General features: G+C 36.4%; 1 protein-coding gene across 5 annotated transcripts in view; it reads right to left on the bottom strand.

The window, feature by feature from the left end:
* Window positions 1-4259: 4259 nt before the first annotated feature.
* The window catches only part of PCYT1B (phosphate cytidylyltransferase 1B, choline), a 113722-nt gene continuing 100180 nt past the window's right edge, over window positions 4260-17801 (bottom strand). For all 5 annotated transcript variants that reach the window (XM_051985082.1, XM_051985083.1, XM_051985080.1 and 2 more), the window contains one exon: window positions 4260-8782. In XM_051985082.1, coding sequence (XP_051841042.1) covers window positions 8570-8782 — 213 coding nt within the window. In that variant the 3' untranslated portion in view covers window positions 4260-8569. The remainder of the gene's footprint in view (window positions 8783-17801) is intronic.

Raw genomic sequence — 17801 nt, 5'->3', positions numbered from 1 at the left:
GAAGATCAAATAAATTTTGATGGACTTTTTAAAAAAGAATGTATTTGTTTTGCCAATTATTGAAAATGACCTTAAAATAAAAAGGAAAGGGCAGGGGGAAAAGAAAGCTGTCTTTGTATATTCACCAAGCTAAGTTCCATAGAGTAGCTGAAATAAAGTAAAAATAGAGATTAAGGCACAGAGAAAGTCACAGGAGGCAAATTCCAAAATAGGAAATAATTCTTGACTAAGTAAAATTCTACTGTCTAGGTAGAATACCTAGAGTTTTGATAATAAGCAAGAGCAATAAGAGGTCCTATTATAAAAAGGCCAATCTAACCCCACAGCCCTTACTCAGAGCTTATGGTTTGAAATCCATAATTGAAATATGAAAGTAGGTAAGGATATTTTTTCATTTAAAAAAGTTTTTGTTTTCTCATATGTATTTTTGTATCATCGATTGCAAATATATCTCTTTCCCCTTCCCCTCTCAGGGAGCTGCTTCTTAGAATAAACAATAGAAAATACAGAGAAAAAGAATCAGTTCAGCAAAACTATAAATGCAATGTTCTATACTCATTGTCACTCACCTCTCCAAAAAAAAGGAAAAGAAGTACAATTTTTTCATCCCTTTTTTTCCCAACTAATCTCAACCTATATAATTATACACTGTTGAATTTAAGTTATTTTTGTTGTTATTATTCTCCTTCTCATTCTCTTCCTTTTTTTCTACTTTCTTCTCCATCTTCATTCAAATGACATTGTTCTAGTCATTAAACATATTGTTTTTCTGGTTCTGCTTATTTTATTCTGCATCAATTCATTCTCATACCCTTCCCCATTGTATTCATAATTTTTTACAAGCACATAATATTCTATTACAATCTTATATCACAATTTTTTTAGTGATTTCCCAAATGAGATCTACTTTGTTCCTGATTCTTTTCTGTTATGAAAAGTGTTGCTATAAATATTGTTATAATGTATTTCAGGCCTTTGTTTTTGTCACTATAATATATTCTTCATAATGAGATCTCTGGAGGGGGGAAAGCTATGTATATTTCAATTCCTTTAAAAATTTTAAGCAGATTTTCAAATTGCTTTCCAGAATGTTTGAACCAATTCCCAGCTCCAATAAAAATGGATGTGTAGATCTTATTCAAAAGAAAAGATGTTTAAAAGGTGGTGGTGGGTAGCATTGTATTGAAAAAGGTACATTCATGTGAGAAATCCAGGAACCAGAGAGGAAGTAAATGTATGATGATGAACATTTGGGCAAAGATCAATGGAGAGAAAAACAGAAGTGGGAACATATTATAGACCAGTTAGAGGAAATAGATGTATGATTTAGGAAACAAATTATAAGCATGATATAGTAGTAATGGGGTCCTTCAATTATTTAGATATTTTCTGGGATTCTCTTCATTTAGCTTAAAGATAATTTCCATCCTTTGAGAGAAAAGAACAAATAGGAAATTATATATTAAAAATGATTGTTACTAATAAGAAGGTATTGGTTGCTGGGCTTGAAATAATGGGAACTTTACTGGTCAGGAGGAGAAGGAAGGGAAAGTGACTGGCTGGAATTAGTGCTGAGGAGAAGAAAACCTAGATTTTGAGAAATCAAATTTGAGGGGGAAGATCTATGTTCACAAGAATATGATTCTAAAGACAAAGAGAAAAAATTCTAGTGAAGAATGAAAAAGACAGATGCCTGACAAAACTAATGTAATTATACAGAAAATTCACTAAGAAACCGTTTTGGGGATTTTAAAAAGGTGTATCAAAAATGAAAGATAAGAAAGTAACAGCAGAGAAGTATATGAATGCAGTAGAATCCTGTAGAAATGCTAAATCACAGAATGATCTCAGATTAGTGAGGAAATCAAATGGGAAACAGGTAATAATTTTTTTTTTAATCAGAAGGATCAAAAAAGGAATAAAACCATTTTTGGGATTAATTAGATGATGGTAACTGACTACAGAGAATGGGCAGAGCTATTCAATTTTAATTTTGCTTTGTTTCCTCTGTCAGGAAGAATAACTTTTGCATTGGTAACAGAATTTTAAAAAAGGGGAAGGCTGATAACCAAAACAAGTGAAAGGATAGTAATAACATGTCTAGTTACCCTTGATAAACCTGGCCCAAGGTTATACCTTCCACATCATTACTTTCCCCGTCATGGTTTCAATATATCATGAATTTGGCATAAGAAATTAAATGGAAAATTTGGGGGAGTTTTGCAGAAGCCACAGACAACATTCAAAGGCCAGTAGGCAACATAGAAAAAGTTTAGAAACTCAGAAATGCACAAAATATCCATGTAGCAATGTATAATATCAAGCTAAATTTTACAATAAGGTACTGTCACCACCTCATAAAAGAAAAAGAAAAAAAAATCAAACTTCTTTCCTGGTATGAAAGAATCTTTATGTGGCTTTTTCAGATTGTGGGAGCACTTCATGCTTTTTCCCTGCAATGTGGAAGGGATAACTCTACATTCTCAAATACTGAAGAAATAAAATATTTCTGAGCAATATTTAAAATGCTGTGCCAAACAGGAGGCCAGGGCTGGAGAAAAACAAACATTCTTATTTTCAGAAAAAGGAAGAGAATAGAACCTGTAAACTATTGACTAGTTAGCTTGATTTTAATTCCTGTGAAAATTCTACAAGAGATGAGTAATGGACACTTAGCAAAGGAAGCCATGATTTCATCCATGTTAGACACCATTTTTGATAAGAGTTACTAAACCAGGGAAATAACACAGATGTAGTTTACGTAGATTTTAATAAAGCATTTGATAAAATATCTCTTTATCCTTGAGAAGAAAATGGAGATGTATGGAATAAATGATAATATAATTAGATGGATTAGAAATTGGTTAAATTTCTTTATTCAAAGAATAGTACTTAATAAAGTGATGCTCAATGTAGAAGAGATTCCCCAGTGGAATGTCTCAGGGATCTGTGCTTGATCCTGACGTAATATTTCTATCAAGGACTTGTTTAATCAATTAAATTTGTGGATGGGACAAAACTAGAGTCAATATCTTGATGAGCTAGAGTCAATATCTTGATGAGAGTAGACTCTATTAAAATGGAATTTAATAGAGATAGCCAAATCAAACCAAACTAATGCTTTAAGGATGTTGCATTAGGAAAATCATATCTTTTAGGAATAATGAGATAAAAATATGGAAGTGATGTTATCCTCCAGGCAAATCATATCTAAAGTATAATATTTAGTTCTGTGAACCTCATTTAAACTACTATATGAATAATTTTGAATGCATCATAATAGGGGAATGAGAACAGTTTAGGGGATTAGTTGGAGGAATAGGGGATTTTTTTTTCTTCTCTGGGTCCAATATACCTAGTTTGTCCAACTGATCCCTTGTTACTTATAATCTAGAGGCCTCTAGAATCCCAACTTGTAGAAGATGAATTGGGTAAACTCTAATATAGTAGGCAAAATACTTTAGAACTTTGAGAAGGTTTACAAAGTACAGGGTTCCACTGAATCATCATTCTAGTTTTGTTTGGAAATTTCCATGCATTTTCTCTCAAGAGTCTTGCAAACATGAGTATCCAAGTCTCAGAGAAATCATAACAGGACTCATATATACCAATATATTTGTAGGAGTTCCTTTTATGGTGGCAAACTGAGAAGGTGCCCATCAATTGGCTGAACAAGTTATGATATACAAATGCTATTGCACTGTAAGAAATTAAGGGGTGGGTTTCCAAAAAGTTTGGAAAGACATCTAAACTGATGCAAAGTGAAGTGAACAGAATCAGGAGAATAAAGTACAAATAACTGTAATATTGTAAAGAGAATCAACTGTGAAAAACCCACTACAATTCCAAAGGATTCATGAAGAAATAGGCTATCCACCACCGGAGAAATTTTAGACTTTGAGTGTAGATTTAAGTATAGTTGTTCTGTTTTTTTTTTTCCTTCAGAACATGACTACTGTAGAAATATATTTTGAATGACTTGATAGGTATAATATCTATGGTATTTTTGCCTTCTCAATAGGTATGTGTAGGAAAGAGCATTTAAAACATAAAATAAAATTGCATTTTACAAAATCATTGATAGGAGGCTATCTATACCATCTCCAGATAAAATGGTATCTGGTCAGCCTGGAGACCATCAGTCCTTCCTTGTGCTGGAGCTTTTTAGAAGTTCTGCCTTTGGTAAGAGTATAACCAGTTCCCTTTGAAGAAATGAGTGTAATTCCTTGGTTCCATCGAGGAATAATGACAGTAAGCTGTACCAGCAATTGTAATTCATTTATTTTAATCATTTTTGAGCTGGGGCCTCTAAGCCTGAACACACAGAAGCACACTTTTAAGAAAAATGACAGCTCCAAATGTGCAATTCTGCATTCATTTGTTTATAAATTATCTGGAGATTTTGTATTCCATTAGGGAGCAGGAGTACAGAAGAATTCAATTCCATTGGTGTCAAGTATACAGCACCAGGACAGATGCTCGGGCTTTAGGAGGCTGTCAATCCAGACCAGATCTCAAGTATGGCATGTTTTTTATTTAAATGAGTGTATATTTATATAGCTGTGTGTGCACGGGGCGGGGGGGGAGGTTATGCATGTATATGTGTACGTACTCCCTATGGCTTTGTCCCTACGTAGATCACAGTGACTTGAAAACCTCAAGTCTATAGAATGGCATGAGTATCAAATGACCCAAGTTTGTTTTTTCTTTAAAGGACCCAATGTCATTGTTTCTCAAACTAAAACCAATATTGAACTGATGCTAAGGAAACACAGCCATCCTAACTGATTATATCTGGACTCATGAAATTCATCTGAAAATAGAAATGTAGAGGAAGTTGTCCAGGTGTTTGACCCATCCCTCCCCCAAAGGATGGAGTTACAGTAACTATTCACCTAAGGCATAGACAAAGATTGAATAATAACTACTGTCTGTGTTTTACAGAGAGTAGCCATCAAGCAAACAAGCACAACATGCCTATTCTTTTCATTCAAGAAATTAGTTTGCCTCTGACTCATGAGTCCTGATATTTCTGTGTTGAGTGAAAGCTGAAGGCAGTCAAGGCTACCCCCCATCAGTTCCTCAGCTGACAAGGAAGGAACCATGAAAAGCGAAGAGGATGATGGCCATTAGCTGGTGGAAGAGTGCTTGCTTTGTGAGACTGCAAAGGATGTGTGCTGTAATGATTCTCCCCAATGTAACTCTGTCTTCCTCTAAATAGCAACTAAGCTAACATTTCTTAGATTAGGAAAATCTAGAAATTAATTGACTGGCACACACGCACACGCACACGCGCACACACACACACACACACACACACACTCAACATTAAAAAATCCACTATATTCTTGCCTGCTTTATTTTTTCCATAAGCACTTAAGTCCTCCACATTTAATAGCCCATGATATATTGAACCTTTTAGCTTTTTATCTACTTCCCTTCCCCATCCCCATCTCCTGTTACCCATTGCTCTGAGCCTATCCTGCACCCCAAAGCACCCTTACTCTATAATGCTCATCCTTCCTCTGCCCCCCTCAGTCTGCATGGCCAAGAAACACTTTATTTCTTCCATCTTCCCTGGTTTTTCTGGCCTTCTACTTCTCCCTTCCTTCTTCCAGGCTGTTTTCTATTTTATTTCCTCTTTTTCACTCACGCCACCCATTCTTTGCTCTTCCTTACTCTGTCTAAGGTAGGATAAGATCAGGCACTCCAAGCAAACCCTGACTCAGAAAACCGTGGTCCTGGGCAAACCAGCCCTGAGGGCTTGTGTTAGCTGGGGGATGGCTAAGCCAAAGGATTAGATGGGGGGAGTCCTCCTTCCTGAGCCTGCACCCTTCCATCCCCAGGGGTGTTGGAATGAAGAAGGCAATATGTGGGTAATCAAAGGGTCTTTATAGTTTTAGGATCAGAAAGGACGATAAAAAATCATTTACTTAATAGGCAAACTGAGACCCTGATGGAATAAATAATTTGTTCAAGGTCATTCAGGAAGGTTATGAGGCTGAGATTCACGTGCCTGACTCCAAATACAATGATTTCTCTCCCTTACTTTCAGTTATCCCCTTCCATGTAGCTGCCACAAGTGGCAAAAATAGCTTGTATCACATCTGTCAATGGTCATTTAGCCACAATGGTGTGGTTATAACACATTTGCTTCAAAACAGAACCAAGAAATAATCTCTCTTGAACCCCTCCCAGGATGTTGTTAGATATTAAAACTTTTTCATGTCTAAAACCAAAATTTTAGTACTAAAATAGGAAAAAGAACACATTGTAAGGCAGCTTATCTGAAAAAGGGAACTACCCCATAGCCCTTGGGGCCCTAAGTGTATGCTCCTTCCCCCAGACAGTTTTTTTCTTCTCTTTCCATTTCCCCATTTCCCTTTTCTTTTCTTGCTGTTATCTACCCCTTTTCTCTGACTGAGCCTTTATACAAGCTGAAAGAGCAGATAGGACTGGCCCCCTTGCCTTAGTTGTGAAAGTCCCCGTGGAACATGAGGGAAAGGGAGCACGGGGAGTCCTTGGCTCCTTTAATTTTCTCTTTGTCCAAATCCACAAATGAGGATTTTTCACCAAGCCCATTCCTTCGCCAGGGTGAGTGTACGATGCCCGCCAACCTGGCACAGTGCTAGGCCAACTAAGCAGGCTTCTGTGATTTAAGGATTCCACTTGGGGGGGGGTTATAATTTTGTTTTCCATCTCACTTCTCTCCAGGAGGGCAGAGAGGTAGTTTAACCCCGTTGCAGCCGGGAGGGCATCCTGTCACCTTTTCAGCGTCTTGAAGGATTGACCCTCATGAATGCAGGTCCATCATAAGGGGCCCGGACAAAATTGCTGGTGCAGAACATTGCCCTACGTGCCAGTTTAGCCTCTATAAATGAGCCCTTTTTATAGAGGCAGTTAGCAAGCTCAGCCCATTTCTACCAAACGTTTTCCCAGGCATCAGTCGTTAGGAAGCAGTAGCTTCCTTAACAGCACTATGTGGGAGAAAGGACACAGAGAATTGTTTCAGAAGACGTACCCCACAAATGACCACTGCCAAGGAGAGGATAGAACAGGAGAATAAAGAATGACTCCCCATCTCAACCCTTCCAGTGCACCAGCCCCTGAATTATCTATATTAAGATCACAACTGAAGTCCCAAAGCATTGCCACGGAAAAACTGTCCTTTGCTCCTTCCACTCAAAAATGTTAAGGACATTTCTTTGAAGAACAGAGCCATTTTCTCTGCCTCAAAATAGCAAAGGACCTTCCAGTTCTGCCAGTGAAGAACTGGACTCAAGAAGTCCAAGAAGGATTTCGTCCCAAGGAGTCAAGCTAGGTCTAACGGGCAGGGTAGAAAGCGGGAGAGGAACAGCTTATAAAATACACATAACTCAATATTCATATTGCATATGGGATACACCCAGAGGATGTATATGGTGCATACATAGAACAGGTCATATAAAGCCCCCAGACCCTGATTTGTGCACTGTGCCCAAGGAGAGCACAATTTCTCTTGAGGTCTATCAGGATACCTGATCAGTTAGATAGGGAGGAAGGCAGCCTCTCTTTGAACAAGGCATTATAGATGAACTAATGACTTTCCTTAAGGAATTACTCCAGGAGTTTTTCAGAATCTAAGAAAATCAGATTTGATCAGATCAAAGTCACTTTTTTTGCTTAATATTTTAAGTTCCCCTTTGTATTTTCCAAACCAGAAGAACCAAGCTGAAAGTAGCTTCTGGTAGAGTATTCCATCCCAAGCTTGTGGAAAGAAAAAAAAAAAAAACTACAACAGGAGGTTTTAGGTCCTATTGGGAACATCCCTTAATAAAACTGATGTGGAGGGTGGGGTGGGAAAGAAAAAAGCTTCATGCTAGATGACCCTTGTTGTTTGGCTTGGAGAGTGGGGCTTCTCAAATGGGCCATATTCAGGAAAATGGAGAGTTGACACTTCTACAAGGTCGGGTCTCCTTGAAGATAGTGAATATTTGAGCTAGTTCACTTGAACTTTTTTCTTTTTCCTATTCCTTGAATCCCTCTGAAGGATCTTGCCATCATGGTGGAACACCTCATTCTAGTGAATCTTGGGTCTATTAGGGCACCCAAGGAAATCCAAGCATAGCCTAGAGTGGTGGGTGAAGGGAAACACTGCTCTTCTTAGAAGGCTGTTCATTAAGTTTGGGTCAGCACAAAAAAACAAAAAAACAAACAAAAAAACCCAGAAGCAGAAAATAGCTCTATTCAGTGCAAATTCTTCCTGGTTCTCTCTGTCTCCCACAATAGTGATAAAATACAGATGGTGACCGTTGGTTCAGTTCCGTCAGTCCTGAGTTGCAACTGGCAAACTTCATGCTGAGCATGTGCCTGAGGATGGTGTAGAAACAAGAGGGCCCAGAGCCATTGCTGAGACTCCTCCCGTTAAGAGTTCCAGGTCTCACCTTGACCCTTCCATCTCAAAGGTGCTTGCTTCAGACACTTGCCTTCAGTCACTCTTGACCCCCCACCCTCCCTATCCCTCTGTGTGCAAGGTCCACTCATCCCTCCCTGCGGTTCTTGGATCGCCAGTTCGCCAATAATCATTGCATTACTTCTCATCCTCATCCCCCTCACTCATGCTGCTGATGGAGGCTGAGGCTGCTTTGGGAGAAGAAGGCGGAGAGGTTTTGTTTGGGAGCCATGGGAAAGTGGGAGAGGGGGAACGGGAAGGAGACCGACCCCTCGTTGGGCTGCTGGTCGGGCTCTGCCTCGGGGATAGTGCCTGGAGCATCCGTCCACTGCGTTCTTGGAACATCTGTTTCTGAAAAGAAATTTGAAAAAAAAGTACTTGTTATGGAACTCATTGAGTTTAGAACTCAATTCTAGAGAAATTGTCTTTCCTGATGGAGAGAAGTCCAAGAGAACTTGGCACACTCAATGGAAGATGGACTCTTCCATTGAATTCATTGTATTCTATCTACTTAAGGTTATTAAAGTAAGATTTAGGTAGAGTGAAATATAGATATCTATAGCAAGATGATATTACATCAAATGTGGCAAATTGATCCAAAGTACCAATATTTCTTCAGCCCAAAATCCATAGTGGGACTTAAATATTTCACTCAGGTCTTGCCTTCTAGTCCAGATCATGGCTGATTGCCCCCAGTACTGCAGCCATTCCTCCAGTCTATTCTCTTTCCCCACCCAATTATTACTCCTCTCTCCCTCTTTAAGTAACTTAGTATTATGTATATAGTATATTATATATTAGTGTTATATATAATATGTATTCACTCAGTTATGGACAGGTTCTCTTTCTTACTCTCTTATTCTCTCATTCTCTTTCTACACCATTTGGTTAATATTTTAACTTCCCCTTTGTAATTTCCAAACAGAAGACCCATGCTGAAAATAACATCTGGTAGAGCATTCCATCCCAAATTTGTGGAAAGGAAAAAAAAAACCCTACAACAGGTTTTAGGTCCTATTGGGAACATCCCTTAATAAAACTGTGATCTCTAGGATATGGTGGGAAAGAAAAAAGCTTCATGCTAGATGACCCTTGTTGTTTGGCTTGGAGAATGGGGCTTCTCCAATGGGCCCTATTCAGGAAATATGGCGTCAAATAAGAGACGGGATTGTTTTGTTATTGGGGATGTGAATCTTTGTGTTTACAATTAGCCCAGATTTCACTGCTTAATAAGTATTTATTGAATTGAATTATATTGAATTGGACTGAATTACAATGTTGTAATTAGGAATTGAACACTGTCTGCAGATGAATTTATCTTAGGTCCTCTTTCCATGATAAGAGAACAAGCTTTGATTTCTATGAAATCCAAATCAATATACTAACAAACCTTGGTACGATGCTTCTTCTACCATATTTAATCCATTGCCTATTATTAATATATTAACCAGAGGAATAACTGGTTTTCATGGACATAACTGATATGAAAGTGCCTTTTAAATCACCCCATGAAGATTAAATTATATTCGTGTAGGTTGTAGTTCACTGTGTTATGTTGAAAATCAAACACATTTTATATTAGCCAGAATATTTGATGAACTAGAATATCTTACTCCTTGAAAATGTCATAAAACTGTATTGAACATACTTTTATCCTCTAATTATGGTACCAAATGTCACAACTTTTATTCAGTGCTTTAAGTGATGCTACAAGTATTGTCATTCCCATTTTTCAGATGAGGAAATTGATGCAAAGAAATCAAGTTACTTGCTCATGGTGACATAGTAGGTGGTCCATGAAGAAAGTACTAGGCTTAGAGCACCCTCCCTTTTGCCTTTTGATTACTAAGCCAAGAGGAACATTCTCCTTTCTTTCTTCAGCCACTTTCAAATGCTTCCTTTTTAAATGATGGTCCACTTCACGTAGGAAGACCTGAGTTCAAACACAGCCTCAAATATGTAGTAGTTGTGGGACCCTAAATAAGTCACTTAACTTTTGCCTCGGTTTCCTCAAATGATAATAGGAATGATAATAATAACAACTATTGTCATAAGGATTAAATGAGACAGTATTGATAAAAAGTACTTAGCACGGATCCTTGGCACATAGTAGGTACTCTAGAAATATTTTCTTCCCTTTGTTAATCAATGATGTGACAATCAAACATTTTGAGCAAAACTGTTAATTTTCCTGGCTAAACTATAGATTCAGGATGGATTCTTCTTCTAATGTGTGGGACCTGGGGATTTTCTAATTTGGGGCAATGTGTTATGGTCCCAAAGCAGAAAAAAAGTTCCTTAAAAATATTGCTTTCATGAAACCTGGCACTCATTTCCTGCCAGAGAGAAGATAAACTTAAAATGACGAGACAGACATTTTCCAGTGTGATTAACTGGAAAATTGTTTTGTGGACAACATTTGTTTCTATTGATGTTTATTGGAGAGGCGGATTTATTTGCTCAATGTTGTTGAACAATGGGGAAAGGGAGATAATGGGAAGAACAGATAAATAAAAGAAAAAAAGAATTGTGAGTAGCAGTATCATCAAAGACATATTTTGAAAAACTTTAAACCAAACAACTATTCAACATATTAATATGGTTTTCTGTTACAAATATCTATGTGTTACATTTTATTTTATGTTAAAATTGATTTTCATGTTAATGAAATTATAATAAATTCCAAAAAAGGAAATGAAGATGATATAAAACCAAATTATACTATATCTATAGGTGTATGTATATGTGTGTGTATGTGTATAGATTTATATCTATGTAGGTAGATATAGAATTAGATATATATATATGCATATAGATATACACAAATATATAAAATAAAATGTTTAAGAAAAAAAAGTCATCTTCAGATGAAACATATTTCCCTTCTCTCAACAGAGAAATGGTGACCCACAAATATAGAATTCTGCATGCATTGTTGGATATGGATGATATGTTTGTTTTAGTTTTGTTATAATGGAGAGTTCTACAAGTCAACAAATATTTTTTAAGCATCTACTATATTAAACACTAGGGATATAACTTTAAAAGAAAAAAAACAACAATTCTTGCCCTCAAGAAACTTACAATCTAATAAGGAAAGAAAAAGCACAAAAAGAAAAAGGCCGGAGTGGGTAGTAAAATGGGTACCTATAATGTAAATGGTTTAATTGGAAAGGGACAGTGGTGCTAAAAAAAAATAAAAATCAGCATTAAAATTTTTTTAAAAATTTATCTTTAGCCTATTAGAGCTGACAGATCCAATGAAGAGATATCCTTTGAAGAAGTAGTTGAAAACTCATTCCCACTATACTGGATCCTTTTTTTTTTTTTCTATTCCAAGATGCCATATTGCAAGAGCTACCCTTGTATAAAATCATAGAAAGTCAGAGTTAGACATTATAGATCAGAGGAAGAAAGTTTTATAGAGGAAGAAATGGAAACACACAGTTTAAGTTTAAATGATTTGCCTCTCCTGAGATTTGATAAAAAATCTTTTGTTTTTTTCCCCTAGCCCTCTCCTCTATTACCTTCCCCTTCTAGAATAACAACAACAACAAAATGTGTTATGATCCATACTTGGTCCCTACAGTCCTTTCTCTGGGTGCAGATGGCTCTCTCCAGATGATAACACTGATACTTATATATTGTGTAACTTCTATAACATCCAATTAATGGGGAATCACGGGAGAGACTTGTGCTTCAGGATGGGAAATAAAATGCTGCCTTCGGAGTTTCAAAAATGTGTCTACTAACCTCGGCACCCAATCTTGCAAGAATATAAAATAAATCTTTCCTGTATTCATCAGTGAAAAAAAAAGATAAATAATTTGCCCTATTAACACAGCTAGTAAGGGACAAAGCAGAACTCTTCCCTCCATAGGATATTGCCAATAAAAATGCAAACCAATGATCCCATTTCACCTTCTATGATTTGTGCAGGTTGGGGACCTCTTTTCTTCCTGTCTCATACCAGCCTCCCCTTAGATCTAAGGACAGCATGGTGATATGAAATGAGCAATGAATTTTTAGTCAGAAGACTTAGTATTATTTAGGTGACTTTGGAAAAGTGACTTTACCCTTCCCAGCCTCAGTTTGCTCATCTACTTTTGGGGAGACTAATACAGGCATTATTTACCCCTTGGTGATATGTAGTGTGTTGCTGAGAGAAAAGTTTTTTTTGGTAAAATATAAATCTGGATAAAAATGTAAATTTTTACTATTGTTATGAAGGATGGCCAGGTTATTACCTTGAAATGGCCTTGTATACCACAGTGTATACTTCTTCTTAATGAGACAGAACTACCATTACATGCATTTTTTTTTTTTTTGAAGCACAGCTTCAGAATTGGTGACTAATCTTTGGTACATAAGCAACTCTCTTGATTATGCCCTAGGCTCTTCCTACTTAAATGGCACCCAATCTTCAGTGAAAATAAATACAACTGACTGTGTCCTATCAAGATGATTGGTCATTTCTGCTAAAAGACAACAAACTCATTTAATAAAATCAAAAGGAGAAAAAACTGGGTGAGAGTAGAAGAAATAAGGTACAATGGTATTCCCTCATCTTAAGTCCATTTGTGAGATAAAATCAAATGCCATAAAGACTGGGTAGCCTATTATTAATGTGAGCTTTCAGAAGCTTTGAACTTTCAGAAGGTACTTAAAATATGTATTTTATTACTATAATATTTGTGTATATTTTTTCATTTCAGCCATTAGCCCTCCACTGTGAATGGATTTGTCAGCATTTCCATTAGCAACTCTTTTTTTTTTTTCTTAAAGAGAACTACATATAACTTGTTCCTGGCAGTTAGCCTCAAGATTCTCAGTGAGACTGTTCAGTTTAGGAGAATGAAAGATTTTGAATCATTAAGAAAACAACAGCATGGGACTTGCATTTACTGTTGTATTGGTGCCAAATATTTCTCTAAATCGGTTTTCAGGCTCTTGTAACTGATTTCTTCCCAATTTATTTTTGCAGTGTGGGACACATGAAAAGCAGATGAACGGTCTTCAATAAGGTTCCTGGATGAAAAAGCATTTTATAAATGGAAAAAGGCAATTTCCTGTGCCTTGATTTATTCATCTGTTTAAAAAAAAAAAGATACACTGCTTCCAGTATTCCCTATTTCCTAACATTTTTTGAATGTTTCTTGAATATTAGATAGTAGGTGTGAAAGTGCTTTAGAAATGGGTTTTTAGTTAGGGTTTTTTTTTTTTTTAAGGCAATGGTAAAAGTCCTGGACAAGAAGGGAGGAGGCCCAAGATCAGATAGGAACTCCAATACCTACTATTTTTTTTTCTTTTTTTTTTTTTAAACTTAATTTAATTTTATTTTTTAAATTTTATTTTATTTAATAATAACTTTGTATTGACAGAATCCATGCCAGGGTAATTTTTTACAACATTATTCCTTGCACTCGCTTATGTTTCATTTTTTCCCCTCCCTCCCTCCACCCCCCCCCCAAGATGGCAAGCAGTCCTATATATGTTAAATATGTTGCAGTATATCCTAGATATAATACATATTTGCAGAACCAAACAGTTCTCCTGTTGCACAGGGAGAATTGGATTCAGAAGGTAAAAATAACTAGGGAAGAAAATCAAAAATGCAAATAGTTCACATTCGTTTCCCAGTGTTCCTTCTTTGGGTGTAGCTGTTTCTGTCCATCATTTATCCATTGAAACTCAGTTAGTCTCTTTGTCATAGAAATCCACTTCCATCAGAATACATCCTCATACAATATCATTGTCGAAGTCAATGCCTACTATTTAGGTGACATCTCACTAATTCCAAACATTCTTTAGCTTTTGTTTGTATCAAGAATCCCTTTGGCAAGTCTGGTGAAACCTAAAAACCATTCTCAGAATAATGTTTTTAAATGAATAAATGGGGTAAAAAGAAATGAACTGCTTATAGTGAAATATAGTTATCAAAAAATTTTTTAATATAAGACTAATCTGGGCCTCAGTTTCCTCATCTATGGAATAGAAATAACACTTATTTTTAAAGCATTTTTAAATTTTAAAACATATGCATAGTTTTCAACATTTACTCTCACAAAAATCTTGTGATTTTTTCTCTCTCCCTGTCCCTCACCCCTCCCTTGACAGCAAGTAATCCAATATTTTAAACACGTGTAATTCTTCTATACATATTTCCACAATTGTGATGCACAAGAAAAATCAGATCAAAAAAGAAATAAGGAGAAAGAAAACAAAAGGCAAGCAAACAACAACAACATAAAAAGTGAAAATACTGTGTTGTGATCCAAACTCAGTTCCCATGGTCCTTTCTCTGAGTGCAGACGGCTCTCTCCAGATGATAACATTTATACTACATATTTCAGAGAGTTGTGAAGATCAGATGGTATGATATATGTGAAAGTCCTTTGTAAGCATAAACCATTATATAAATGTTTTTCTTGGTGTTCCTGACTAACCACCAAGAGATGGATGGAGTTCTCAGGGTTTGGATCTGATACTTTCTAGCTTTATGCTGAAGGTCCCTCAGAGAAACAATAAGGTCTTGGGAAGTCTCCCAAAAGGTTGAGCCTGTCTGTGGTTCTCAGAGTATAGAACCCTGTGTAATTCTAGAATCCAGTGAATGGTTTATTTATGGATTCAGAAGAGGGCCTAATTAAGTGTCTTACACTTAACAGGTGCTCAGTGACGCTCTGTTGACTTCAAAATGTTGACCTGGAAGTTCTGCCCGACCTTGTTATTCCCATTATACAAACAAACAAACAAACCCACAGCTTGAGCATTGTTCTCAGCCTCTAAAATGATGTTTTGACCCTGGCTAAGAGCGGCTTATTTTTTGCTGGTACTTTTATTTGCTGGGAAGGCAGACCCTCTATTTTAAGAAGTGAGAACCAGCCCCCAAATCCACAAATAAAGAATTATTATAATAATAGCATATTCATGAAAAGCAAATTACTTATCTTGGAGTTTAACATCCTTGTAACTATTCCTGTGCTTTTAATGTCAACAGAAAAAGCAATGTCGAACTCTGGTTGATATGGCAAATTAATGTTAATAACAGTTTTGACATGAATAGCACGTTATTTAAAAAAAAAAAAAAAGAAAGAAAGAAAGAAAGAAAAGCTTCTTGTCTCCAAGCTGGGTTTCTTTTTCTTTTTTTTTTTTAAATCTCCTCATCTCACAGTCAATGAAGGTTTCCCTAGAACAATGCCTGGTAGGATTTTATCCTTCCCTGGGTGAATAATATGAGTGTGGTCGATGAAATCCTGCTTTCTCTTTCTTGCTGAAGTGTGCATGTGGAGGAGTGGAGGTGGGAAGAGGAATCCACCCCCTTGAGTTTCCATAGAGAAGGCTTTTTGCCAGAAATACATTTCAGTGCCCCTGTCAATCAACCAATGCCTATGACACAACTGAAAATGAATTGCAGTCTCTTCAATGTTTTAAAATGAGGTGTAATAAGGTTTTGCAAGGCTGAATGTTGAAAACTATCTATGCATGTGTTTTGAAAATAAAAGGCTTTATTAAAAAATAAAATAAAATAAAATTGAGGTGTAAAAAGCATAGGTGTGTTTTATGTACTCTTGAATAAAGAGTAAGTTCAGGCCTGCCAGCTTAGGGAAATGCCTATCTCCATTTGTGACCAAACCAGCCCCTCAGCAACCTTTGAGATTGATTCTCTGCTAGTTAGGTGTCTTGAATTTCTATCACTTTAAGCCTAGCAAAATGATTAAAAAAAAAAAACACACACAGCCATGTGAATGGAAAAGTAGAGACTTGAGGAAATGGAGATTCAGAGCAGTGATTTGCTTAAAGTCACCTAGTTTGTGATTGGTACAGCTTTGACAGGAACCCAGGTTTTCCTACTTTAAGTCAAGTACTCTTTTCAGATTTACAAGAACTGATGCTGAGCAAAACAGTCAGAACCAGGAATACATTGTACACAATAACAGCAAAAATGTGTGATAATCAACTATGAGAGACTTGGTTCTTCTCAGTGGTTCAGTAATCTGAAGCAATCCAAATAGACTCTGGATAGAAAATGCCATCTGCATCCAGAAAAAGATCTAAGGAGACAGGTAAATCAGCACATGCTATGTTCACTTTTTTCTATTTTTTTTTTAATCTGTGTCATGGTTTTCCCTTTTGTTCTGATTTTTCTCTCCCATCATGATTCATAAAGCAATGTGTATTAAAAATAAACTTACTACAATTTAAAAAGATTTTTAAGTGCTCTTTCCAATTCAATCTGAGGAATTGCCAATTAGTTTTCTCTTTTAATTATTTCCTATTTATCTTGTATATAGTTTGCTTTGTATATATTTGTTTGCATGTCATCTCTTCCATTATATTAAGAGCAGGGATTGGGTTTTTTTTGCCTCTTTTTGTATCCTTAGCTCTTAACACAAGGCCTGGCACATAGTAGGCACTTAATAAATGTTTATTGAATTGAATTGATTTAAACATGAGTCAATCACTTAATTTCTAAGGGCCCTTGGCAAACTCTATAAGTCTATTGGTAGATGATTTAAGCATGGTCTCTCTAGATTTCCCAATTTCAATGAAATCACTGCTGTCACTTAAACATATATAAGGTGCTATTTCACACTGTCCTTTGTGTGACTTTGAGCAAAACTCTCCTTTTATGAATCTCAGGTCCTGAGGGGTTCAACATAGCCTTCGGCCTCAGTCATTCCTGAGTGAGTCTAGACCCCTTTACCGTCTAGGAGTTTTGTGATTTTTTTTAACTCTAGAATCCTTGTTTTTGTTATCAGTGAAATGTTTTACACTGAGTAATCATAAAATAAAAGATCTGAAATCAGCCAGGAGACAGCAGTGACAATCCATCAATAAAATTATGAAGCTCAAATAGATTTTGTTAAGAGATTTTATGTGTCATAATAGGAAATATAAGATGACTCAGAGGCTGGAAATCAAACAGTTCTGCTTCCATTTTTCTTAAAAAGTTAACTTATGTTGCACAAAAAGTACCTTTGCAACAGTTCCTATCAATTCTGTGCTAATACCTGTCATTTTCTCCAGAGATAGAGGTATCATCTTTAGGTCTATGGGGACAAAAGGAGGAATATAAGATGGCTTCTATACATATCCTTTTCCTCTTTTCTGGTTATTATATCTGGTATCTACAGTAGAAAGGTAACTTCTCCCAGTCTTGTCAGGTTCTTAACCTATATATGATCCTCAGACTTCCCTTTCACCTCCCATATCCAACCAGTTGTCAAATCCTGTCTTTTCCATGTAGGTAACATCTCTTATCTATGTGCCTTTCTTTCCTCTGACATGATCACCCTAAGCCTGAATGACTGCAAAAATCTACTGGTTGGTCCCTGTGCCTCTAGTGTCTCCCCACTCAGGTCCATTCTCT

This window comes from Antechinus flavipes, chromosome 3 (genome assembly GCF_016432865.1).
Source record: "Antechinus flavipes isolate AdamAnt ecotype Samford, QLD, Australia chromosome 3, AdamAnt_v2, whole genome shotgun sequence".
NCBI classification, from domain to species: Eukaryota; Metazoa; Chordata; class Mammalia; order Dasyuromorphia; family Dasyuridae; genus Antechinus; species Antechinus flavipes.
Note: the sequence above shows the minus strand (reverse complement) of the source record. Positions and strands in the feature narration are given on the sequence as shown.